This window comes from Amborella trichopoda, chromosome 12 (genome assembly GCF_054954075.1).
Source record: "Amborella trichopoda isolate Santa Cruz 75 chromosome 12, AtrichopodaSantaCruz75HAP2 v2.0, whole genome shotgun sequence".
Lineage (NCBI taxonomy): Eukaryota > Viridiplantae > Streptophyta > Magnoliopsida > Amborellales > Amborellaceae > Amborella > Amborella trichopoda.
Window position 1 is genome coordinate 5355230 of NC_142347.1, and position 26552 is coordinate 5381781.

General features: G+C 40.3%; 1 protein-coding gene across 8 annotated transcripts; it reads right to left on the bottom strand.

Moving 5' to 3' along the window:
• Positions 1-760: 760 nt before the first annotated feature.
• LOC18433674 (PROTEIN TARGETING TO STARCH (PTST)) lies at positions 761-24777 on the bottom strand. Of its 8 annotated transcripts, none has more exons than XM_088852716.1 (10): positions 24600-24777; positions 22995-23035; positions 22537-22795; positions 22099-22411; positions 10191-10280; positions 8929-8997; positions 2645-2750; positions 2432-2520; positions 2125-2237; positions 761-1994 (listed from the first exon to the last, which is right to left on the bottom strand). In XM_088852716.1, the coding sequence occupies exons 3-10, from the start codon at positions 22563-22565 to the stop codon at positions 1892-1894; spliced, it is 912 nt and encodes a 303-aa protein (XP_088708842.1). In that variant the 5' UTR covers positions 22566-22795; positions 22995-23035; positions 24600-24777; the 3' UTR covers positions 761-1891. The 8 variants fall into 8 exon arrangements, with proteins under 8 accessions (XP_088708842.1, XP_088708841.1, XP_011623106.1 ...); XM_088852715.1 differs by having other exon boundaries at positions 22995-23073; XM_011624804.3 differs by lacking the exon at positions 22537-22795.
• Positions 24778-26552: the final 1775 nt, after the last annotated feature.

Consider the following 26552-nt stretch of genomic DNA (forward strand, 5'->3'; position numbering starts at 1 on the left):
ATTCTCCTTACACGATTGTCTTCTTTTCAATTTTCAAAATATTTTGCAAGAAAGTTCTCTAATAATTGAAATCGAGGATTTAGGGGGTTTCAAGACTGGGGACACCTCGGTGAGCTTGCCCCATCAGATGATCCTCTTGGCCTTTGTGTACTGGAGGAGGATACCGTGAGTCTGAACTACTGCCAAGAGAATTTTCTCCTAGCAATTTAACTACATTAAACATGTGAGTTGTTTTGAAGAATTTTCCGATGTGGAGGAATTTTTTTATCCCCACCTTTCCTTTTCCAAAGATTACACTGACATGGAAAAATTAAGGACATATTGCCTTTTTTTTCTCCTTCATATAAGCTTTACACATTATTCCAAAAATATATTCAGAAAAACAGATGCTTCAGCCAAAAAGTGGGCTTCCAAGGCGATTAGGGTGAATGTTGCAATAATGGCAGAGACTGAAGACCAAGTCCAACGCCGTTGTTATAGTTGGTGTGGCAATGAAAATACATGTATGTTTGCATAGATGAATTATCCTCCGGAATTCTGGCTTCCAAACTGTTTTGCTCTAAAGGAAACACTTGTTTGCATTTCTGATTGCCATATGTTCAAGCTTTACAATATACTTGTTTGCATTCCACTTGGCTTTGTTTTTTTATATATATATTATTATTTATTGTTACTTATATTTTTTTTGGGGAAGCGTCATCCATTCCATCTCATTTCCCTTATGGGAGTTTCATTGTTCATGCTTTTTGGTTCGTTTCTCTTTTCTTTGTGATCATTAACTTGCATGCCTAACATTCATGTTTTTTTGTTCTGTTTTATTCTATCTTTTGTTGAACTCAATATTCTTTCCCCATATACACTTAGCCATCTTCTGTTCCCTTTTCTTTAATTCTTTATTTCAGAATTCAGACGCGTCTTTTCTTTGTTTCCCGAATTTTGTACAAGGCCTCTTCTTTTTAAGTTTTATTTCTTTCTCATTTTTTCTTCAGTCCTCCATCACTCTTGCTTCCTTCTTCCTTAACATCCTTGTTCAAATTATCCATGTGAACATGAAACTGTAAAATCATTAAAAAGTTATGGCTAGTCTTGTGTTATCCCTGTCGAAACACCTGATGAACAGGCAGACCTACCACTCAGTGAATCGGGCCATGTCATGATCTCATGGGTGCCCTCTGTCCATCAATGTCAATCCACCAATTGGATGGTGATAAAGTTTATGGCCGCAATCATTTCTGACCACATATCATCCTAATTATACATTCATACTGATAGTTGTCACAGAAAGTACAGACCAACCATCACAAGGAAATGGAACTGAGTTCATGCAAGATCAAAATGAAGGAGACTAAGGAACATGATGGGGAAGAAATATAAACGAAATCTTGTAACCTAAAAGGAATCATTCGAGAGAAGCATGACAACATATTTAGACCAGAATCCAACTCTATATTTCTGAAGCCCAAGAAATCTCACCCTTTATCAAGGGAAAGTCTCGTCCAGAGGTACTCATGCTATGGGGAGAGGCTTGTCATGATAAGTTAATCAATTGAAAATGTCTTGGATACTTTTATAAATGCTGGGACCCTTACCATAATCTAATATATATAAGTTGAAGATGAATAGGAAGGAAGTTTTTTCTAATGGATGGGAGTTATGCTACCATTTTATTCAACATTTTTCTCTGACCTGCTTACTTAAAACAGGAGATGGTTGCCATGTATGTATGACTAACTTCTTGCTACCAAATCGTACAACCAACAGTGGAATATATGTCCATGAATATGCACAATGAAAATAAAAACTAGTAACCCATTAACAGCATAAAAAAGAAAAAAAGAAAAAAAATTAAAAAATTTTCAGCAACAAATATCCCACCTCGTGATTCCAGAGGCTATTCCATAATCAGCAAATTGTTTTTCAAAAGACCCTCTCCTGTAGTCGGAAACTCAGGAGACAGATGCCATTCTCCATCCACCAAAAACTTGATCTCATACCTTCAGCCCAAACCATCAATGATACGTGTTAGATATACATGAGCACGTGCATGCGTGTTTCTGTGTGCGCGTTTGTGTGTACATGCATGAGAGAGAGAGAGAGAGAGAGAGAGAGAGAGAGAGAGAGTACCTTCCAGGCCTGAGCTTCAGAGTGGTAGAGAATTTGGTGAAACCTCCTGTGTACTCTGCTGACATATGTTCTCCTTGACTCCATCCATCAAAGGAACCCATGACCTGCACATCCTGTGCTCCAAGAGGAAACCAAAACTATAGATAAACGTAGAAGACAATAATGCATGCTTGGAAACGAGACTATTAAGTATCATGAAATGTTCACAAGGACACACCATCCCAATCACAAATTAAGAGTCCAAAAATGTAATTCTGAATCTCGTTCTCAGTTTCACTAACCCATGAAAAAAGTAATCAGAACATACCTCAGCCATCCCATACCAGACCAGCTCGACATCATGGAATTTAACCGCATCAATATCCTTTATCTGTTCCTTTAATTTGTCACGAAGTACTACATAAGAAGAACAAATGCACACATAAATTAGAAACATAAGAAGACACAGATTTCTTTTAAAAGAAATGAATATCCACAAAATCTGGGGATAAATTCATATTGAATTCATGATTAAGAGTACCTTGCAGTTTTGAAAGAACATGAGAATGGATATATTTCCCTCCAATCTTCCTTGTTCCTGGTGGGATGCCGGCCTTGGTCACTTCCTCCGTCAGCCCCACTAATGACTGAAATACCATACGAGCATGGATTAAAAGGTTTATGAAGAAAGATAAAGGTTAGGATATACTTCACCAAAAAAATTCAGAGTTTCAGATAAGACTCAAAACGATCAATATGAAGTCCAGACCATGTATTTTCCAAAAAATTGACTAACAAAATAAGAACTATAATAAGCTTAAAAACATGAAAGAGACCCTGTTACAAAACAACCGTTTCTTTGATTAGTTAATCAAATCATTATCCAACTTGCAAAGTTAACAAGGTAGATCCATCTGCAGTGAAATTAGAAGTAATATCATTTTTCATGGGTTTGAGACCCATGAAGGAGCAAATATCACTACCCACATGGTTCCTGGCTCAAAAATTAGACGATTAAACAGGAAGCTTCAGACAAGAGCTACTACAGAAAGTCCTAAAGGGAATAATTCATCTTTTGCTGAAAGTTGAACATTGATACAAAAAATACCTCCAGAAGCCCAGGATAAAATACGTCCTTTTGAGGTTGTGCTGGCTCTACCATCTCGGTCTGATTGTCACAACTGGAGCAGCAGTCTAATTACAAAAACTAATAACAGATTGATTTCATTTTGGTTGAAATATTAATGGGTGAAAATGGGTGATAAATGTCCGCCAAAGTTATCCTTGTGTAAGCATAAATATCTCCAGTTCCAACAGATAATACATAGCTGGAAGACACTCTTGAACTCAGTTTCTCCTTACTTAAAAATGGTGATTTATTGTTCTAACTAATAATCCTGATATTATTTAATTAAATAGAAGATTAATACAAGTAATTCTGATTCTTCTTTGTAGTTTCATATTCACTCAGTTTTTGGGCAGTATTTGATTCCATCATTCCTAGAATCATGGAAGTCAGATGCAAAGTAGAGTAGATGGATTCTTATGCCTCTCACCAAGGTTTTGGAGGATGCATGGATTCATCTAAGTATCTAATCTGGCCAACAACAGAAAATTTCACAGAATCACAACCAGAATATATATGTTGCTGTGTGTTTTCATTGCAAATATGCTGCTGAGATATATATTCTGATCCTCCACAACATTTTATGATATAGTAACCAATCAACACAGGGAAATATTTAGAAAAATAACTTGTTACAAAGAAAGGTACAAGTAGAGAAAGCAGAACCTACAAACTTTTTTGTGTTTTGCATACTAACTGGGAAAGAATGAATAAAACTTCAAATTTTGCTCATAATGATGCAGGAGTTTGACTATGGCCCTCAAAAACATGAACTGAAGGCTAGAAAAGACAGAAGTCATTCCAACGAATCAGTGAAACCCTTTTCCTCTTTGTGTTTCATCCACTTCAAATTAGAACAAATCGAACACAGCCAAGATCGGACATATGTATTGTCACATTTTTGGGAAATAGACCCCTCCGATTCAGTTATCAGAACACCATATCCTGTATTGGGGGTAGGGGGGGGGGGTGGGAGGGTTGGGTGTTTGGGTGGGGTGGGGTGGGGGAAGCAATAGACCCATGTGATTCCTCATTTGCCCCATAATTATCAATGAGGTGAAGCTCCACTATGTAAGGTAGTTGATGGCTACAAACTTTTCAAGAAAGAAAATTACAGAAGGGCAAATGTGATTCAAACCACCTCCTAATTTGATGCATTACGGTTAATGCTGCAAACGTATGATAATGATCAGCCCATGTTGCACTTATAAATATAAATAAGGTGGCATACCATGATTGAAAATGCACAAGCCCATAAAGCTCTTGACTCAAGAAATAAAGACATTTCTTAAAATATGGTAGTAAAAGGACTTGCTCTGATACCAATGAAAGGTGTGGCTATGGAATTCCAAGGTATGAATTCAAAAAATTTCTTTATTAATAATTAAAATTTTTACTTACAATTGCCACAACATAACATAGAAATTTTTTTAAAATAAAATAAAATAAACCAACTACGATCTGGCATCTTTTACTATCACTGTCACAATAAAACTTTATTCAAAGGCTGAATTCGAACCTTCAAATTGGAATTCCAATATAAATAGGATTTCTGTAAATAAATATAATTCTAGAACTTCTAATCTGAAAAAAATAAGTAAATCAGGCAGGGAACTTATTAAACTTTGCCTAGGATCACCCCTTTAGGATTTAGTACATCCCACACCCAATTACCACACCAATGGCACACTTCTTGAACCTTTGGTCATGCTGAATTTTATATAGTGAGAAGTTCCTTAGGCAATACCCTTCAAGAGCATGAACTGGGTCTAGCGTTTTCCTAAATCTCTTAGGGTATGCCACTATGCACACCACCCTGCTACAACCTAGGTTGAGCATGCTCCCTTCCTTATCTCTAGGGTTGGCGTGCCAGCCTAGGAATCCTTGGGTGGTGCTTGCCACCATCTAAGGAAGAGAGATGAAAGAGAAATTATGGAGAGAGATGAGGCATGGAGAGGAGAGGCAGAGAGGCTAGAAATCTAAATCAATGAAATAAGAGGTGACCCCCTATTTATAGTTTTCTAGAGCTCTTGGTAAGCCTGTCTTAATTATAATTTAATTTGACCAATAGGATTCTTGGTAATCTATGAGGTGAGAGAGAGAATAAATCTGAACCATCCATTCCAAATATCAGCCATAATGATTTTGGGAGAAATTTTTGGAACCTTATCCCCTAAGTCTTTGACTCATATCCACTTCTACTCAGACTTTTATTTTAATTTGAATTTTGATTTAAGTAGGAGTCCTAATCGAAGTAGGAATCCTAATCCAAATAGGATTCTTAATACAATTAAGACTCCTTAAAACAAATAATATTTAATATGAATTCTTATCTATGAAGGAGTCCTAGTTCAGGTAGGAATCCGGATCCAAGTAGAACTCCTAATACAATTAGGACTACTTAAAACGAATAATAGTTTAATAAAAATTATGATCTAAGTAGGAGTCCTAGTCCAAGTAGGAATCTTAATCCAAGTAGTAATCCTAATACAATCAGGACCCCTTAGAACAAATAATATTTCAACAGAAATTTTGATCTAAGTAACAGTCCTTGACCAAATAGGGATCCTAATACAATTAGGACTACTAATACATTAGGAATTCGTAAAATAAATAATATTTTAATTTTAATCAGGGGCATCCCACTTTGTGTGCGGGATGTGTAGCCCATGTGGGCCTCATGTCCCACAACTATGTGGCCTACCCATGTGTGGGAGCTGAGCCCTTGGCCCCACTATACGGACCCCACTTAAAACCATGTAGATTTTTACAACAAAAAATAATTTCTTTTAAAAATAATTTCTTTTAAAAATAAATCCTTTAAATTTTATAAAAAATACGTAATCATAATTAAAGTTGAAAACAATATTTCTGAGGTTCTTAAAAAAAAATTCTAAGAAATACTCAGAAATACATCTAGAAGTGGATCGGTACCAACGGGTCAAGAAACGTGACTGTCAAAGGACTCCACCAAAGCCAATGACCATGATCCATAACTATCTTCTCAAACCAACCCAACGAGGCCTATGCACATGAGCTCATGATCAACCTGTCAAAGCTAGCCGATTAATAGTGGAACCACGATTCCAATATGTGGGTTACAGGTTCTCCCCAATAGCAAATCAGATGCACATATTATTATAGTGCAAGTGAGACACACTCTATACACATGTATATATGTTCGTCTACAGAGTTGCTTCCCAGAATGCGACTGTCATATATACATGACATGCAAAAGTCTATTGAGGATCTATGGCCCTCACTCTCACAGCCCTATAACTGCATACAGGAGACCACAAAGTTCTTCTGGCCTGCAAACCATCCTTAGACATCTCTCCGACCTCAACAAGGAATGACCTTGCAAAATCTCTCAATAACATTGCCTATGCCGAACGGAAATGGTTTTGAACATAACCCGGGCCATAGGCCACCTAAATGTGAGTCTGTCCACCAAGCATATACTCCCACTGAAGTGTACAATTCACTATGTTTATTACATTTGCATGCTCTCATGGGTTTTAAAAGCCACAAAATTCAATAGCTAACCCTAAAACTAATCCTAAACCTTGATCTAACCCAACAAGACCCTTCCTTATAACCCCAACCCTAGTTCTACTTCATTTAGACCTTGGATCATCCAACACTAACCCAATCAGGAAACTTGTGAAAGAAACATGTCGTCCTAATCTATGTAGGAACCTAAAACCTTTTAAGACTCCTAAATACTAGCCTAATTAGAACTCCCATCTAAAACAAGCCCCTTCCTTCATAGCCAACTTGTTACACTCATTACAATTGAGTAGGTGCCAACCCTTTGGTCCTACATTAGCTTGGTATCAAAGCCATAGTTCCCCTATGGTTGGGAGCTTCGTCAATATAACACATATGCTAGGGATTGAGATCCCAAAATGTTAAACATCTCAATCCTAACCTTTTGGAGATCTTGCTCTCTAGCTTAAAGAGTGTATATAATCTAGGACTTTATAAACACTTTAAAATGGGACTTCTTCATTTATAGTTAGAAAGCAATGGCACTATATTAAAAGTATAGTTGCATTATTAGCTGGTTACAAGCAAAGAAAATCATCAGTTTGGTTATTATCTTGGTCTTTAAGGTGGGGATCAAGATACCTAACAATGGAGATTGAGATCCCTTGAAGATCCCTTTCCTGAAGCATCAGAGTGAGTTTCCCGAGAGATCACCGCTTAGGTTGGGAGATCCCAGCAACTATGGTCAAAGCCTATGAATCCTTGGGGTTCCAAACATCTGTGCCTATGGCTTTCATACCAAAAGAGTCTGTCAAGCAAGAAACACTGAAAACCAGAGTGACAAGATACACTTGAAAATGTCCGAAGAGATGAGTTCCATGCGTGAGGTCCTCAATGTGTTTAGCCGAAAAACAATCCATTACAAGGACGAGAAGATAAGCTCCATAGGTCAGAGATCAGCGTGCCATCCAAACTTGGAAATAAATGAAATCTATGAAGAGAGAGTGCTACTAGCTGCATCGACAACATGAAAGGATGTTGTTTCAGAAGTTGCACTCCCTTAAGCAGGGCAACAAGACAACTGATGAGTACGCTGATGAGTTCCACTTGCATAACATTCTCAACAAACTCTTTGAGACTGATGATAGAAAGTTGCAAGGTATAGAGTTGGATTTTCTTTGGAGCTTAGCTATAGATGGTCATGGCGAACGTAGAATAGAAAAATTGAGCTATAAAGGCCTACCACATGACTTCAAGGATCAAGCAACTCAATTAGCCCCTCAACACTTCATGCAAAAAGAGAGCTTTGCAAAATTAGCCACATTCCTGCATGCAGCCAAGTAAAAGGCTCCTCTTACCCTTGAAGATCATGAATGAAGGCAAAGGGTTTTTCAGGAGACAAACAAAAAGGGTCAGCAATCCATGAATGACGGCAAAGGGTTTTTCAGGAGACAAACAAAAAGGGTCAGCAATCCATGAATAAAGGCAAAGGGTTCTTCAGGAGACGAACAAAAAGGGTCAGCAATCCCATCAAGTGTTCCAGATGTACGAGAGTTGGGCATGTCGCCTCTCATTTTCCCCTCATCTCTGTTGGATAAAGACTTCACTGTATCTTTATTTTGAATAAAATATTATGATTTCATTGATGCAAAAGAAAAATAAAATGCTAAATTCCAAAGAACAATGCTAAGCAGAAGAACAAGGGGTTAACGAGAATAGTATTTTAGAAGGAGCTCCTTCCATTTGGTACATCCTTAAAAATATTTTCTTCCATAAGACAATAATATACTCTTTGAATGACTTTGTCAATAATTATTTTTATGTTAACGCATTCAAAAAAAAAATCTTAAAATCCCCTAAACCTGAATGCCCTTTGTACAATGTAAGCCAGTATGCGTGTGTGCTTCCACAGGCTTAAAGTTTCAAGTGTGTAAGTATATGTTCTCTACCTTATGAAACGGCCTCATATGATATTGAATGATAGAAACATCCATCACATAATATTAGTTAACTATATATAACCATAATGAAGTGTGCTGCTCCTATGGTATTACTCCCAAGTTACTGAAGCATCATCATGTATAGACCATGTGAATTAGTCAGTTGAAAATGGCTATCTAGAAATCCATAATTCCACAAATGCACATAAACTAGAAATATACAAACTCGAGATATGAAGAAAATTATTCACAGTTTTGGAGAAATCAAACCTCAAGTTCAAGTTCCATTAGTGCAAGATCACTTTTGAATTTCAGCAGAGCATCTTCCTTTACTTGTAACTGCACAATGAGACACAAGGCAAAGTAAAATTGCTATTGTAACATAGATATCAAAGTATAAATTCCCAAAGCAACTTCATTGCTAGCTTTATTCTCAAGTATCATATAATTATTAAATATCTGGCAAGCCCCATGGCAGGAACGCATATTTAGTAACCAAACAATTAATGTGACTATGATTAAGCATTACAATTCCTCATATGTTGACTCTTTCTAAGTACCACATCAAAGATGCATTCCTCCTAGATTCATCTGAAATAGCAAACCCTCTTTCAGTGATCAAGATGTTCATTGAGCACAATCACATATAAAAAATTTCTATGATCAGATAGGTGTAGCTGAATGCACATGGGCAAGCAGAGGGCAAGAATCAAAAAATTTCATACCTTGTATGTTTCTTAAATCATATGTTTGAATTGAGAGATATTAAATTCTATGTATCTTCCCCAAATAATTACCCATTATTCTAAAAAAATTACCCATTTTATTATGCAAAAGGAATATCACATTAAAAAAAACTACAGCAACATGAATATGAAAAAAAAAATACGGTGACATTAGTTCCAGAAATATAATTGCCAAAGATGCATCGATACAAAACACATAACCTCAATTAATGCATACAAATAAGACTATGTTATCAATTAAGGCATACTTACAGGATTGTTATATATTATACCAAGTAAAATATAACTTTTGGAGAAATTTATCATCTAAGGTCCATCAATGGAAAGAAAAATTGCAAAGATAGGTAAGAGGAAGAAAATATGCTTGAATAGCATACTTGTCAATACATGTAACGTTAGAAAAGGAAAAAAAAATAGTTGTGAATATTTTCCAACAGAGGAAATGGCCATAAAAACACAATAAAGGTCTGATGAACACAAAGAAATAAAGAATGAGGAAGCTAGCTAAGAAATAAAATTGGCGGCATTCAGGATTATCAAATTTGTAGCATCAACATTGCAAAAATATCAAATTCTTGAAATCTACAAAAGGTATGGGCAGTGACTGTACAATTGTTAGTTCCCTACATATCAAAATTTTAGTCTTCAGTCAAATAAGAACATGAAACTGGACCTTTCATAAATGATTAAAAAACATTTAGAAATTTTCTACAAGTTAATAGATAAAGGTCAACTGCAATTACAAAAGAAATCATGTTGAAAGCAATAAAACTAAGGGACATCCACCTGGCGCTTAAGGTATCGATTGTGTTGGTTAGCATCACTGAGCTTCTTGGTAAGATTTGCCCTAACAGTATCGGTCAGCAGCGCATTCAGCTTCAAAAAAGAGCAAACGACAAATCATATTACAATCATAATGTGATCACAAAAACAAAACCATAAAGCCCATGTTAATTGCACAGTAAACCACTTCTAAATTTTGTAATAGTCAGCAAAATACATGATATAAGAATTAAAGAACAAAAAAAAGTAAACACAAAAAAATAACAAATTTAATGTGAGAATTCCAATTGAACAAAGTTGAAGGTTTTTTTTTTTGGAAACTGTTAACGGTGTTATATTAAGGGAAAAAGAGAGTTACAGAGTGGATGAGGGGGGAGGGGGATAGAGACCACCCACTATACAGGGCTTCTATACCAAAACGTATGCTAACCACATAGTGGTAGCCCTATACAAAAAATGGGGATTACTCCATACATATGCACAAGAAGGCCGTAAAGCTGTGGGGGTACAGTCCACAAAGTATAACAAGAAAAAATACAATGCTGCACAGGAAGTAACAGGAGGAATATTAAAAAAACCAGGGCGTGCTTGAAAGAGCTCCTTGTTAGCCAGGGCGTCCGCTTGGGCGTTTGATTCCCACCAGGTATGCCTCCATAAGACGACGATATACCTGCAAAGGTGAGCAATCTAGTCAAAAATAAGGGCAAGGTACCTTGGACAAGGTGAGGACCCTGTGGCCCATGAGATGACATTCTGGGCATTGCCTTCAACGATTAGTGGTAGACCCCAGAGACGGTCAAAGAGTTTGATGCCTGTGAGAAGGGCAAGGGATTCAGCTGACTGGGAGTCGGCGAGGCCTAGGAGAGTCGAGAAGGAGGCCAAGGAGAAGCCGAGGTGATTTTTGAAGAGGTTTCCAACCATTCCGGGGTTGCCTAGGGAGCACCCATCGAAGTTGAGTTTGGTTTGTCCCAAGGGGGTAGGTGACCAAAAGGTGGACCGAGAAGGGCAAGGAGGCCCGGTGTGAAGTTTGGACTTCCAGTTGAAAAAGAAGGTAGAGGAGGGTAAACCTTTGAATCTCTTGTGATTTAAGGTCCAAAAATAACCCAGATGATTTTGTGAAAAATGGCTAGGGTCAAATATTTCTCTCCTCTGAAATGAATTTCGTTCTTTCCAAATTGTCCACACTGTGGCCGCCACCGATGCTTGCAACAAAGTCCTACCTGCTTTGGGCTAAGGGCAAGCAAGGTGCAACTTAAAGAGGGCCGATATGGAAGGGGGGGTGACTCATTGCCATCTGAAGAGATGCAGTAAGGAACCCCACAGGTTTTGGGCCAAATTGCAGTGGAGGAAGAGATGGGGGTTACTCTCTTCGGTAGACAGACACATAGAGCATTTGTTGGGAATGGGGATTCTTCTCCATTGCAAATGGTCAACCGTAAGAGCTTTTTCGGAGAGACAATCCAAATAAAAGCTTGGATTTTAGGGGGAGAGATGGAGGACCAGGCTTGGGAAGGTGGGGGGCGAGAACAGTTGTGTATAGAAAGAAGCAACAGGAAAATGGCCCAAGGGGGAGGGGGTCCAAACAATCTTGTCTGAGCCTGACACGGCCAGGAAAGAGGAGTGGAGGAGAGCGAAGAGGTTGATGAACTCTGAAGACTCGGATTCAGAGAGGTGTCTACTGCAGGAGGGAAATTAGACTCGAGAAGGGCCAACAGGGGCCCAATAGGGGTAAAGTGTCGGCTATTGAGGAGGTTTGGTCGAGAGGGATGGAGAAAAGAGATGGAAAAAGTCTTTGAGAGGGGTGTGGCCCAGCCCATATTTCCAACTAGAAGTGAATCCATCGTCCGTCCCTAGGTTTTGAAAGGAGGTGTTGAAAGGAGGCTTAAGAGGTCAAGAAGGACCTCCAAGCATCTGAGGGCCGACTGGTGGGCCTTGGAGAGGGGAGCCAAGAGTTGGGGTTGGGTCGGTATTTGCACCGAATGACTTGGATCCAAAGGAGGTTGTCTTGAGTAACCAGTCGCCACCACCATTTGCCCAACAGAGTTCAACGATTAATTGATTACATACAGAAATATCTATCAGCTTATTAATTTTACTAGAGCCATACCTATTTCCAGTGTTATTGTGACACCTGGGTTTTGCCATGAGGTTGCATGTTATTATGAATTGAAATTCCCAGACACATCATCTGTATGTGTCTCTTAAGTTAAAGCGCTACATTTCTGGGCACATCTGTCAGACAGGCCATCGAGTCAGACACTCTGTGGTCTTTACATTACCAAAATGAAGTGGTCTTTACATAATCTGTGAGACTCAAACCTTCAGCATTCTATCTCGATAACTAACACTCTACCACTAAGCCACCAAAGAAATTTTTCATATCAAAAATTTATTATTAGTAAGGTTAAAAAAAGAATCACTTTGTAATATAAAAGAATATGAATGCACCTACTTTTATAGTTCCTTGCAAGAAACATTTTTTTTCATATTGTTTTTCTCGAATTTTCCAGTCTTCTAAGAATTTTTGAAATTTTTGTAATTTGCACACTTCAAGAATTATTAAAGCTGCTGATTATTTGTTTTGTTTTAAGCACCCCGGGGGCCAGAAGAAATCTCCAATTTGTTGCTGCGCATCATCATGTTGATCAATCCTTTGTTGGAAAGTTTGTTACTAAGAACCCTTGAACCGAACACGCCCACGTCCTTGGCCACAACCACAGCCTCGAGCACGACCCTGGTTCATATTGCCTTGGTCTTCCATGGAATGTGAACTCGCCTAAAACCTATACAAAACTTCCCAAGACCTAGAGAAGGATAATTCCTACCTCTAGAGAGCCAGTTGAATAGAGTTCCTAACTTGGAACTATAGGACAGCAAACCAAACCCTTACGAACTCTCTATTTACCCTAGGACTATACCTAAAACACTAAGTGTTGGGGTTCATGGTCTTTAAAGGCCTAGAGAGCATGTAAAGAAAATTATTTATAGTGATTTGTTCACTTCAGTGGAGTATACTGTGGCTGACTGACTTAGGGTTAGGCAGTCTATGGCCCGGGTCATGTCCAAAACCCTTACCCTGGGCATGAGGCACTATCGTTGAGGCTTTATTGTGGGTCCTTCCTTGTTGAGGTTGAACAGATGCCTACGGACATTGTTTGCGAGCCAGGAGAGTTGTGTAAAATCTCTGGTGTGCGAAGGAAGGGTTTGTGAGAGCAAGGGCCAAATCTTCAACAAAACTTCTGCACGACATGTACATATGATAGCTGCATTTTGGGAAGCAACCCTATATAGAGAGACACATGTGCATGTGCATGTGCATAGAGAGAGCACCCCCTTGCACTATGTGTGCATTTAACTTGCATTAGGGGGGGAACCTGTAATCCACATACTGGGACTCTATGGTTCCATGGTTTTATTAGCTAACTTTGAAAAGGTCAAACAAGACAGTTGTGGATAATGGACCCTAGCACAGGTGGAGTGCCCTGATATTCAGCCCATTAGGTACCTATTCACTTCAAATTGTATTTTTGTGTGTTTTGGATTTCTTTTTTAACAATAGAAATTTTTTTTTCAATTAAAAATGTGACTTTTGGATATTTTTCTAGAATTTTAAAATGAATTTTAAATGTGTAAAAATCCTAAAAGGGTATTTTTGTAACTTTTAAATAATTAGGTTAATTTAAGAATTACAAATTTTTATTGGCGGGACCCATGTGTGGAGGCCAAAGGGCTCAAGCCCCACACTTGTGGGGCCCACTGGGGACGCACGTCCCATTAAGTGGGACGCCCCAAAATTTTGGCACATGATATTTTAATTATATAGCCAACCCCCCAAATAGTTGGAAAAAGGCTCTGATGATAATGATGATATTTTAATCATATTTTAAAATATTTTCTTAGTGACTATTATTATTTGGTTGAAATATATCTTTAAAGAAAATATTTTGTGAGAGATTTAATGGGATCTAGATATTGATCATTATTTTATTTCCTAATTATCCCTGGGAGAGAGAATAGGAAGTTTGGAATGTTCTAGGTCACTCTAGAATGTTCTAGAAGATAAGTTGGAGCTGGTTGGGGAACCTCAAGGACAAGGGATCTTAAGCAAGTTGGGCATGAAGAATATCTATGCACCAGCTTGAGGGGGACTGTCGTCAATGTTAAAGTTTATACTTCTTTCTATTATATTTAAGTCCCTAAGGGCTTATTTGACCTTTTTCCTCACTTAGAGGTCATCATTGTACAATAGTAAAATATAACTCACACACAGACACACAGACACACACACACACATATATATATATATATATATATATATATATATATATATATATGTAGAATGTAGGGTTATATTAGGGTGCTCACACTACAAAGTATTTTATAATTGTAATCAACAAATCTCGAACACTTATATACCCTTGTAACGGTATTTTTTACAATTAAGAGGGGTGTGACATCATCCACATGGTGTATGACATCACCCATATGCAGCACACTAGCGGCATTTAATGCTCTATGTGGGTGGTCATACCTCATGTCGATGATGTAACACCTCTCCTAATGACCAAAATTACCTTTACTAAAAAAATATTTACAAAACAAAGATATATAAGTGTCCAAAATTTGTTGAGTACAATTATAAAACGCTCTTTAATGTGAGCATCCTAACCTAACTTATATATATATATATATATATATATATATATATATATATATATATATATATATATATATATATATATATATATATATATATATATATATATATATCTTAGAAGAGAGGGGCGTGTGGGTAAATTGAACCCAACATGATTGTCCCCTATCTCTTTTTCCTCTCCCTCTGTGTGTGTATGTGTGTGCGACATTCTTCTCCCTCGTTCTTCTTCCTGCATACTTTAACTAGAAACCTTGTGAATCATGCCCTTGATGGTGCTTCAGTTAATTTTGATTCAAGTTGGTGATTTTACCGATATGGGTGTACCGAGTTGTGGAGGTGACCTCGAGCAAATTTCACGGGCACGTGGTTTTGTTTCATTGGTTCTTCACAAGTGTTGGAGAATGCGGCAACATCCAGCGGCGCTCATGAAACCTCTTCCCATCCATCCCTTCCTCTCCTCTACACCAAATACGTTCACCTCGTCAAGCCCTCTTTTTCTACGCCTCTTCGCCCAACCCCTAGAGTCGTGAGGTCAGTTTTCATTTTTCCTTCTTCTCAGAGCGCTGCAATAGCCTTACAATCTAAGATAGAGAGTTTCAGAGGAGCATCCCTTGAGCTCTCACCCTGGTTGCAAGACATTGGTGCATTCAAACCACAAAAGGTATGGTTAAGGGCTTTCGAAATCCCACTCCATGCCTGGACGCCGGAAACATTAAGAAGCATTGTGAATGCCTACGGCTCCCTCATCTCCATTCACTGGAAATCAATTGAATCCCTTCCATGGGATCCATTCAACTCTTGATTGAAACCATAGACCCGAATTTCATTCCCCCTTCACTCTGGTTACATATTAATGGCTTGTTTTACCAAATCCTCCTTGTGTGGCTCCCTTCTTCCCCTCCCTTTCCTGTCATGTCCAAACTTGAGACCACTAATTCAACCGTGCTTAGGCTCAAGGCAAATGGACTACAGTAAGACAGAGGTACAAATCTCAGCCCCGGAACCGTCCATCCTCTCATTGCAAGGCAGAAATCTTCCCACGTGCCTCTCACCTAGCCCGGCCCATACTACCCTCGCCCTTACCTCTATCACTCCAGCTGGCAACCCTCCCTCTCCTTTTTCCCTTGGGCTTTCCTCATTGCTCTGAACCCCCGCTTTTTCTCTCTTGCATGACGCGTGTCCCCAGTGCCTTGACACACAGCCGCCTCTCCCTCCCCTTGTTGACCATCCCCCCTTCTTTCCCCTTGTCCTTCTCTCCCCGTTTACCACTCTCTCACATGACCCCGAAACCCTCAAGCTACGTACACCCCATCCATTAATCGATTCCACCCCTTTTCAGCCTTCATCATTAGCCCTTCTCCACCTCAGCAAGTCACTGCTAGCTCCTCCCTCCTCACCCACCGCCCCTCTGATCTCTCAGTCCCCTCCAAACCCCCTTTCAGATCTTCTTTTCTCCCCTCGTACGGCTCCTCTCTCTTCAGCTGTGCCTCTTCTTTCCTCTCTGTAAATCCCTTTCTTTCCTCTCCTCTCTCCCCAACCTCACCCTCGGCCCTGTCGTCCTTCCCCATTGTTAACATTGAGATCCCGATCTCTACAGAGGCCTCCATCCCTGCCATTATGGCCACCCCTCAGAACGCAGCTCAAGACACTCAAGCCTCTCTCTTTGGCACCACCTCCTCTTCGGAGCTCACCCCAGTTCTCGCACTTGTGCGCCCCCCCCCCCCCCCCCCCCCCCCCCCAGTCATAGGTCAAGCCTCACAACCCAGCGTCTCCCCACCATCGAAGCTCTCCCAAACGGTTCCCTGCAGTCTTGTGCCATCTCTTATGCTCTCCACCCATTTGCTGACCCCTAAATAGTTTCCCTCGCTAGCACCCTCGTCTTAGCATCCTACTCCCATAAGGAAAGTCGCGGGCCTCTTCCCAGTTAGATCCAGAATTTGCCGCCTGCTCTCCTGGGTTAGCTATCTCCATCCCTGCCTCCCTTGCTAATCTTAGTCAACCCTACCCCCCCCCCCCCGGGGATTATCTTTCCTCTCCTCTCCCCGTACCATCTAACTCTCCTCCATTTCTTCAATCCTCACCCTCTCTTCTCCTCTCCCCCAAGCCCCAACCTCTCGCTTCTTTCCCCATCTACTCCTCTCCCTCCCCCCTCTACTGGTCATCATGGAGCCAACCCATCCCTGCTTTCAACCACCCCTTTCCTCGCCCCCACCCTACAACCCCTATCCCCGCCCGACCTTAGCGAATCCTTAAGTTCCACCCAGGATCTCCCTCTCTCGCCCCATCCTTCAGTTGACTCCCAGTTTGTGGAGGACATCAACTGAGCAAAAGGCAACGTAACTCAAGAGCTCAATGTTATGGGTCTCCATTATAAAGGCCCGAAGAAAGGCCTTCATGACTTTTTGAAACAAGATTCTCGGTCTGACTCCAAGGTCTCAGGCAAAGGCCGAAGGGAGATCGCAATGCTTGCATTCGAAATCAACTATGATCAGCTACCTCATGGCCACTCCCTAGCTCCTCAACCGGAAGCCGAAGCTCCCGTGGACAAAGATACGGGGTCTGGGCCACCAGACTAAGCAGGATGTTGTTTGTGATTTCTGCAGCTGGTTTCGCCCCTCTATTTTATTGCTATCAGAGACCAAACTGCCCTTCCGACCAGCGTTCAACAAGTATGGGGCCAAAGGCCTTGTCAGTAGGTCGCCCTCCTGGTCGAGTGGGACCAGGAGGCATTTGGATCTTATGGAACCCATCTCTCCACTCTCTCTCTTGGTTCCATTTGGCTACCCACTCTGACTTTGGGCCTCACTAGGGTTTCAAATAGCCTCCCCTAGAAATTTTTTGCTGTGAATGGCCCAAATAATGAAAAGCTAAGGGTCCAGTTTTAAAGAGAATTGGATCACGTTGCATCTCTCTCCCCATCAAGGTGGTGCCTTGGGGGTGATTTTAATATCAAGAGGTGATTATTCGAGCACAATTCTCACTCAAGGATTTCCCAAGGCATGCTCCTCTTCTCAGATTTCATCTCAAGACATAGCCTCGTCGACGTCTCATTGGAAGGGGCTCGCTTCACCTAGTCCAACCACTCCCTATTCCCCTCTCTTTTAAACTAGATTGATTCCTCCTTAGCCCCAATCGAGATTCTACCTCTCTGGTCTCCCATGCCTCTACACTCCCCAAACCCATGTCTGACCACTGCCCTATTCTCCTAAATATCCAACCTGTGCCGCAAGGCTCATAACCTTTTAGGTTTGAACTCTCTTGGCTTGACGAGCCAAATTCTCCCTCCTAATTCCCAGTGGTGGTCCTCTTTCGACCGTAGTGTATTGGGAAGGGCAGGCTATTGTCTTCAACGAAAAATTCAGATGCTTAAAGTCTCTCTAACGGATTGGAGCGAGCACCTTCTGTGAATTGGATGAACTAGAGGAATAGAACCCTATTTGATGAAGAATCCCAGCAGCATGTTCAACTGAAAATTGACTACCAATAGCTCCTTAAATGAGAAGAAACCTACTAGTTTCAACATTCTCGAGTTAAGCAGCTTAAAGCTCAGGGACCTAAATACTGCTTTCTTTTACAGGACAGCCAATTGTAGAAGGCACGATAACTCTATCACTCAAATTTGAGTGGCATATTCCCCCTTTAATCAGCCACAAGAAATTGAAAGGGCCATTCTTTTCTTCTTCTCCAACCTCCTCTCTGCCCTTGTGGGCCCCAAACTTTCCATGGAGGACCTTTCTTTCCTCCAACTTCCCCCTGAGAAGGCAGCCTGGCTAGAGAGACCATTCTCCGAGATTGAAATCACCGAGGCCATTAACCACCTGGGCCAAGATCTAGCCCTTGGGCCTGATGGCTTCCCTATAGAGTTTTTCAAAACTTTCTGGTCCTCCTTAAAGAAGGGATTTCCTCACTTTCTTTGAGGAATTCTTAGAAAGAGGTATCATCCACAAGGCCCTCAATGCAACCTTAATTGTTCCAGTCCTAAAAGTGGAGGGGGCTGAAGAATTGAAAGATTTCTGCCCCATCAGTTTGATCGACAGCACTTACAAAACCCTATCCAAGGTTCTTGCCTCCCACCTCAGGTAGGTTTTGGGGTTAGTCATATCCCCACAACAAGGAGCCTTTGTCAAAGATCATCAAATTCTTGAGGGAGCCTTTGTCGCTCATGAGAGTATCCACTCAAGACATCTCTTTAGGACCCCTATGTTGGTGGACAAGTTCGAGTGGGACAATGCCTACGACAACATGGACTGGGCTTTACTCGATAAAACTTAGGCTCGAATGGGTTTCGGTAGCCGCTGGAAAAGGTTGATCCTTGGTGCATTAGTTACCCCCACTTCTTGGTCCTAATAAACGGCTCCCCCAAAGGCTTCTTTCCCTCTTCTAGGGGGCTTCGACAAGGCAACCCCCTTTGTCTCTTCCTCTTTGCCAAAGCAGCTGAGGTCTTCTCTCGTTCAATGCAACAGCTCTTTGACTCTAGTATGCTGAATGGGTTCAATATCCCTAATCATGGCCCTATTATATCCCACCTCTAGGACACAGATGACACACCCTGGTATTCTGCAATGCTGTCTCACAAAAAGTGGATACCCTTCTCTTATTCCTCAAGTGTTTTGAATGGACTACAGGCTTCAAAGTCAAACTTGCTAGCCAATGGGATTGCCTGGCTGAAAGTCTCCCCTCAACCTACCTTAGCCTTCCTCTTTGTTTAGGGAAGCCAGAACATAGTTTGTGGGCCTACTTAATCGACAAGTTCGATCATAAGTTGCATCTTGGATGGGTCGCTATTTCTCCTCATCATGAAGAGCAACCCTTATTAAGGCCACTCCATCCAATGTGCCAATATATCAGATGTCGCTCTTTCAAATGCCGGCCTCAATCAGATCTCGAATTGAGCAACTCATGAGAAATTTCCTTTGGATGGAATTTTCCACTTGATAGCTTGAGCTAGAGTCTGTTCACCCCTTAACTAAGGGGGGCTTGGAATCCGGGGGCTCAAGAATTCCAACACTGCCCTCCTGGGAAAGTGGCGGTGGCATTTTGCCACCCAAGAGAAGAACCTTTAGCAAGAAGGCCAGGTTTATGAGAGATCATCAGGTGTTTGGAGGTCGCTCCTTAGTATCTTACATCGCTTCAAAAGTTACATACGATACTACCCAAGAACTGGAAATCGAGTGAAATTCTGGCTTGATCTTTGGATTGGGCAGAATTCTCTTAAGGATAAGTTTCGCTCCCTCTTCCTTCTGGATCGTGACTGCCAAGCCACGGTCGCAGAACTCTTCTCCATCCACGGACAGTCAAGGACTTGGAGCCCAAATTTCAGATGACCTCCCTCGGACTTGGAGTTACCAGAATTCCTTGAACCCTCCTCTCTCTTACACTCAACTTTCATTCCTCTCACTGGAGCAGACCATCTCATTTGGACTCCAACCCCAACCGGGAGATTTTCAGTTTCTTCCTTCTATAGAAAGCTTATTGAACCCCCCCACTTACTCGTATGCCCCTGCTCCCATAGTTGCTAAGGCGTGGTTCTCTCTCGGCCCCCCAAAAGTAAAGGTCTTTACTTGGATTGCCTTAGCTGAGAGAGTTCTCATGGTGGACCAATTACAAAGAAAGCCTTGCCAATACCAAATCAATGTGTAATGTGTTTAGCTGCAGAAGAAACAAATTCTCATCTCTCCCTTCACTACCCTCTCGTGCAAAACCTGTGGGGTGCTCTACTCCAATTATTCAATTGGCAGTGGGTCATCCCTCCTTCAGTTCCCCACCTATTCCCCTCCCTTCACTCGTTCTCTTGGGCCAAAACAGGCATCTTTCTTTGGAAGACGGCTTTGGCCGCCTCAATCTGGTTACTGTGGATTGAGTGTAACTCAAGGATCTTCTGAGGGGAATTCTCCTCCGCTCCTGCCCTTTTTGAAAAACTCAAAGTGAAGGTTATCTTCTGGGCCTCCAACCTTTCCCTCATCGGCCTTCCATCAAGACCGGTATCCCTTACTACACCTCAATGAGCATCGCACCTCTCGCGCCTCTCTTTGGATTCCCCCAGAGCCCAGCTTAGTCAAACTCAACTTTGACGGCTGTTCTCTCGGTAACCCAGAGCTAGCTGGTATAGGAAGCCTTTTCCATACCCACGAAGGAGCTATCTTAGCAACTTTCTCCAAGCACGTCGGCCACTCTGACTCTCAAACAGCAGAGGCTTTAGCCCTTCTAGAAGGCCTCAAACTCTTCGATAACAACTGGAGCCATAGTTTGATGGTCGAAGGCAACTCTTGCAATGTCATATCCTGGGTATCAGGCTTATCTGAATGCCCCTAGTACTTGCTACAATTTTTTGACAAGATTTGTGGTATATCCAGGGGCCTTCAACTTTCCTAGAATCACGTGCGGAGAGAGAGTAACTCAGATGCTGACTCTCTAACCAAAGAAAGGGCACTCAATGCCACAGTTTGAGTGTATTTTTCTTAGATTCAGATGTATAGTCCCCTACCCTCTCTCCTCCTTGACCACCCCTTCCTGTTTCCTTCTCCTCTAGTTGATTTTGTTCATAGCCCATTATAATTGACGGGCCTTCGTGTTGTACAAAGCTTCCTTCCCAGGAAGTAATATTTGTGTAATTAACACATAGCAATACAATCCCGTAAACTTTCTCAAAAAAAACAAATGTTTTATACTATTGAGATAAAGAGATACAAGTAGAAGTTTAGGGCTTCCCACATACCGGGTATCAAAGAATTGCTTTCTACCATCCCATGACTGTATGACATAAGAATGAATATTAAGCATGCCACATGATAGAATCAGGACAAGGTTATTCATCAAGGAATGTCAGATGGTGGCCCAAATATTGCCTCATATGATATGAGAAGAAATATAAAGGTGGTAATATAACAAGATAAAGGTTTCTTATGGGGACTTTCGCTATTTGCGGGGACCCAATATATGCAATTTCCATAATTGATAAGTTACATGCCGGTAAACTGTATGCTCAAAAATGGAAAAAAGATATACATCTGCTTATCAAGCAATCCATCACTATGTGATCCAATGCAGGCATCCCAGCAGCACCAACAAGAAGCATAATGCAAATCATAGACAACATCCCATCCCATATTGCAAGATATCCAGAAAAGAAACACTAGGAACATGAGTACATGCAAAAATATCTATATTTTATATCAATTAGATCTCAATCTAAAGGAAAACGTTTCTTGGATGGATGCTGCTTAAGTGGTGACAAAAGAATGAATCTTTTTTTACATTATTAGAATCTAAGTGCTCGCCATCTTCGGGCACAGAGTCGTCAACATTACTAGAGGGTCCTTCCTCTGATTCTGAGGTAGTTTCCTTCTCCAAACTAACAGACATTGTGAAGGTTCTGCAAGATGTATTAAGACTTGAAGATCTCAACCTAGGCGGTGGACATTTATGTAAGACAATAAGAGAAGCATGACACAGAGTTGCATGCTTTTGATATCCCATCCGAAAGTTAGAGAGGCGTTTGGTAAGAGGTTTCCATTCCTGCTCTCTTGATTGGCAAGAAACCAAGGGACCAACTTTATGAGAACAGCACCTGTCACAAACATAGTTGTTTAACAAGATCAGAATATTGGAGTTAGGAAGTATTCATCTAAAGATCCATAGTTAATGAGGGATTGCATCTCACAAACAGCTAGAGGATATGACCAAGGTACTGACCTCCAAATATATAACAATGAAGGAAGCATCTCTTAAGAACAAGTTTTTTAAGCAGAAGCATATTATAAGCCGATGAACAAAGAAAAACCAGTGTCATCACCATCCACTGAAATATTGGCCAATGATTCATAGAGTGTGGGAAAATGGTTTTTCATAGTCCATTTGATTATTGCACACTTTCCAATTGTCCAATGCAGCACTGATCAATCTTCCATAAGTTCTATTTGATACTCCCAAATGGCCAGTTTTATTAGACAGACTGCAATGAATGAAATTCAGTAACATGTCTACATGAGGCATTAACACCAAAGGCATGCATACCATCAAGAAATCCCACGTAATGCCAAGCTAGTTTTTCAACAAGATAAGTATTTTTTTTTTCACATGGGCATCCCCATTAACACTCATAATAATAAGCATAGGAATGAAATTAACATTTATGTAGAAATTTTCAATACCCGGCAATGCCTGCCATGGCGTAGCATAGGCCGATGAACTCCTGCCAGTGAGAAAAACAAGAATATCGCCAGTATCAACCTTCAAAGAGAGCATCAAAATAACCATTTCAGAGGAGGTCTATGGATAAGATAAAAAAGATGCAATCTATTGAAAAATGGACTATACGAACTCATTCCATAGCATAAACTTAAGGACATAACTTTGCTAAGAGTGTCAAATGCACATTAAACAATGGCTTCCACATTGAATTCTAGTATGCCAAGAGAGTAGCCAACACATGAAAGTAAGCCCAAAATTTTGATAAAGCATCTCTACATATGATAGAGGGAAATGAATACAAACGAAGAATGCAGTAGCTAAAGTTTAACCACTCAGAACCAGCAGTTAGAATAGGCAGTTTGATTTCTGATGGAAGATAGATTCAAATGAACATTATAGGGGTTCGTTAGAGCCTAATTCCCAACATATAGACATCACTGAACGTGCTAAACTGCTAGTGAGTCTACCAATTATTGCTTGGGCGAGTAATTCCATAAGGTTATTGGACAACATCTTTGAAGAATCTCCTCATACAACATGATTTAGTTTCGGCAAGTATGGTGAGAGTCTAATGAATTAGCAGATCTCTAGACAAAGAGGGTTCATGATAAATTCATTGGTGATCACATTGAGTGAATTTTTATTTTTTTTTTCTTTTTTTTCACGTAGAGTGACCTTGCATTATAGAGCAAAATTTTCTTTTTTTTTTTAGGTAAGTGCATTATACAGTGATGTTCCGTTGGGTGGATACACAATTTTTGAGAATTTTGAATATCCTAGAATCAGGTATTACATCACATGCATCATTCATGAAAGGAATGAGATACATCTAATAACAACAAAAAAACTCAGTGACCCAAACTGTTTAGTTGTTTCAACATATCAATCACTTGCTACAACTAATACAATGAGAGTTTTCTGATATCAGATGAGTTCAAATGAGCATCCTATTGGTCTATAAGAGCTTACTTATCCCACAAATCCAGACATAATTAAAAATTACTATTGACACAAATTGTCCACTTGCTCTCTTGCCCCAACTGACAGCAACAAGAGTAGTTCCGACAGTGAGATAGATTCAAGTGAACATCATATGGTCCACAATAGCCTACTTATCTACTCATAACTGGAAAATGGTAGTGACCCAGTTCAACAATTGCTTTAGCTCCTCGTCCAACTAGTAACAATCCGACTTGTTCTTAACTGAATACCCAGTAAGGGTAAACAATCCTAGCATTAGAGCCCTGAACATTCTCATGGTTGAAAGAAAGAAACCACGATCTAAGTAAAAGTGTCCTTCATGGCACTCAAATGTTGAAAAGAAGGTGAAAAATTGCAGCAATGTCTTGTTGTGCTGAAAGTTCAAATTGCAGTAATCTGTACATTAATTTTTTTTAAAAAAAGACCTTGCAGAAAACCAGTCGAGTAAGTTCGAGAATACAAGAATTTAAAGTTAATGTTCATAGTGGCCCAAAATTGCATTACTGAGATAAAGGTGGAGTAGAGCTGAAAGCAAGAAACTCAGAATGGCATAGAGAGTGAGGTCGCTATAGAGAGGGACTTACAGAGAGAGTTAGTGGAAGCTGAGGAACAAGGACTGGTGTGATGAGGTCATGGAGTAAGAATGAGATTCACTCATTTGCAAATGGTGGAGAGAGAATGAATATAAATGGGAGGGGAAGAGTGTGGCGAGGAGAGAAAAAGGAGAGAGTCTCAACATTCCCAACTGCGTCGCCCAGCCACAAGAAATCCGACCCCCACAAACACCCATCTTTAAGACGTGATCATAAATCGCAAAACCGATGTTAGAAAGCGCGAGTCGACAGAGTCTATATCCTGGCCCTCTGGCCGAGTCCAAGTAACTTGTCCCGATGAGGGCCGACTATAAAAAAACAGTAAAAAAATGTCAAAAAATTATAAGAAATAAGAAATGTATGTATAAAGTAAGATTAAGCAAAAACATTTCAAAATGATGTTAAAAAAATAGTAAAGACCGATTTAAAAAAATGAAAGGGATTGTTTACAAAAAGAGAGTTTATCTTTTCTAAAAAAAGGTCACAACTATTTTTTTTTAGTAAATATCAATTTGGATGGCGTTGGGTCACTCATGAAGTCTGAGAATTTATTTTTTTTGGAAATATATCTATTCAATGACGCTCTTACAACTACCCATTTTGAAATTTAAAGGACAAGATTGATTGTGATATTCTTGTACAGAAGGTAAATAATCTCTTTATAGACAATCTCATTTTCAAAATAATCCAAAAAAACTAGAAAAATGTAAAAATAACTATATATGACCGAAACATTTTTCAATATTTGCCAAATGATAGAAAAAATAAAACAACATATCCCAAATGAATTCCTTATTTTTTAAGATTTTTCATGATTTTTGTTTTTTAAAAATTAATATCCTCGAGTTGGACACCCAACTCATGACAACTCGGGCTTGACAAGGGCCTGCGCCCCGAGTAACTCAGCCGATTTTTCAATCACTGACCAAAACACAAATAAGAGAGAGAGAGAGAAAGGCAGAAAGAGAGAGGAGCCCAGTTTGCCTTGCCCTAAAGTAGGGCCCTACCCCCAAATTGTAGACGGAAAGCGGCTAGGGCTAGTGTCGACCCGATTCGGCATGGCCAAACCAATTTTTTCCTTTTTTTATTTTTATTTTTGCTTCATTTGTTTTTGGCCCGATACAGAACCGGGCTAGGGTCAAGGCTGGTACGGCCCAGGTGCCACCCTTAATTATAGGGACATAATGTGCCCAGCTTACTAAGCCCTTATGCTTTGAGAATTTTTGTCAAAATTTAGGAGTTGAACTTATCTCACTTGTGCACCCGAAACCTAGGACTCATCTTTTCAAATTTTCTTATACCATTTAGGGCAATGCTTTTATGTGCAAGGGACCGCAAAAGTGAAGATACAATAGGGATTGTTTACCATCGGTGCAAGGAGGGGACAAAGTTTCGAGTCTTTGAGCTGAAATCTGACGGTTGGGGGTTGCTATTGAGTGTACTAAAAGTCGCAAATGATTGTTTTCAGTGACACAATACGAGGGACTTAGTTTCATGCATGAAGGTTACAATCACATATAAGGATTACGACTATAATTCTTATATCAAAGGTAAACGAACTTATAGTACACGATCCCCTTACGGGTGTCAATTGGGTTAGTTCAACCTAACCAGGCTCGGGTAAGGAGCCAGGTGCTAGAGCCGATGGGTTACACTTGGGTCCATTAGACATGGACCCGACCCAGGCTGTGTTTGGGTTTGAGTCAATCCCATACACTATTAGGTGTGGCAATGGACCTAGATCCAGACCCGACCCAAGACCCAAGGAGTAGACCCGACCTGGGTCCAAAATATTGGATCTATCGGGTCGTGTACTAGTCCAAATCTTGGACCTGAATACTATTCGGATCTAGATCCGATGGGTCTAAGTCCCAATATATTTAAATATAATTAAATATATAAATATTTTAATTTTCAAGTTTGATCGGGTATGTGTTCCCACAC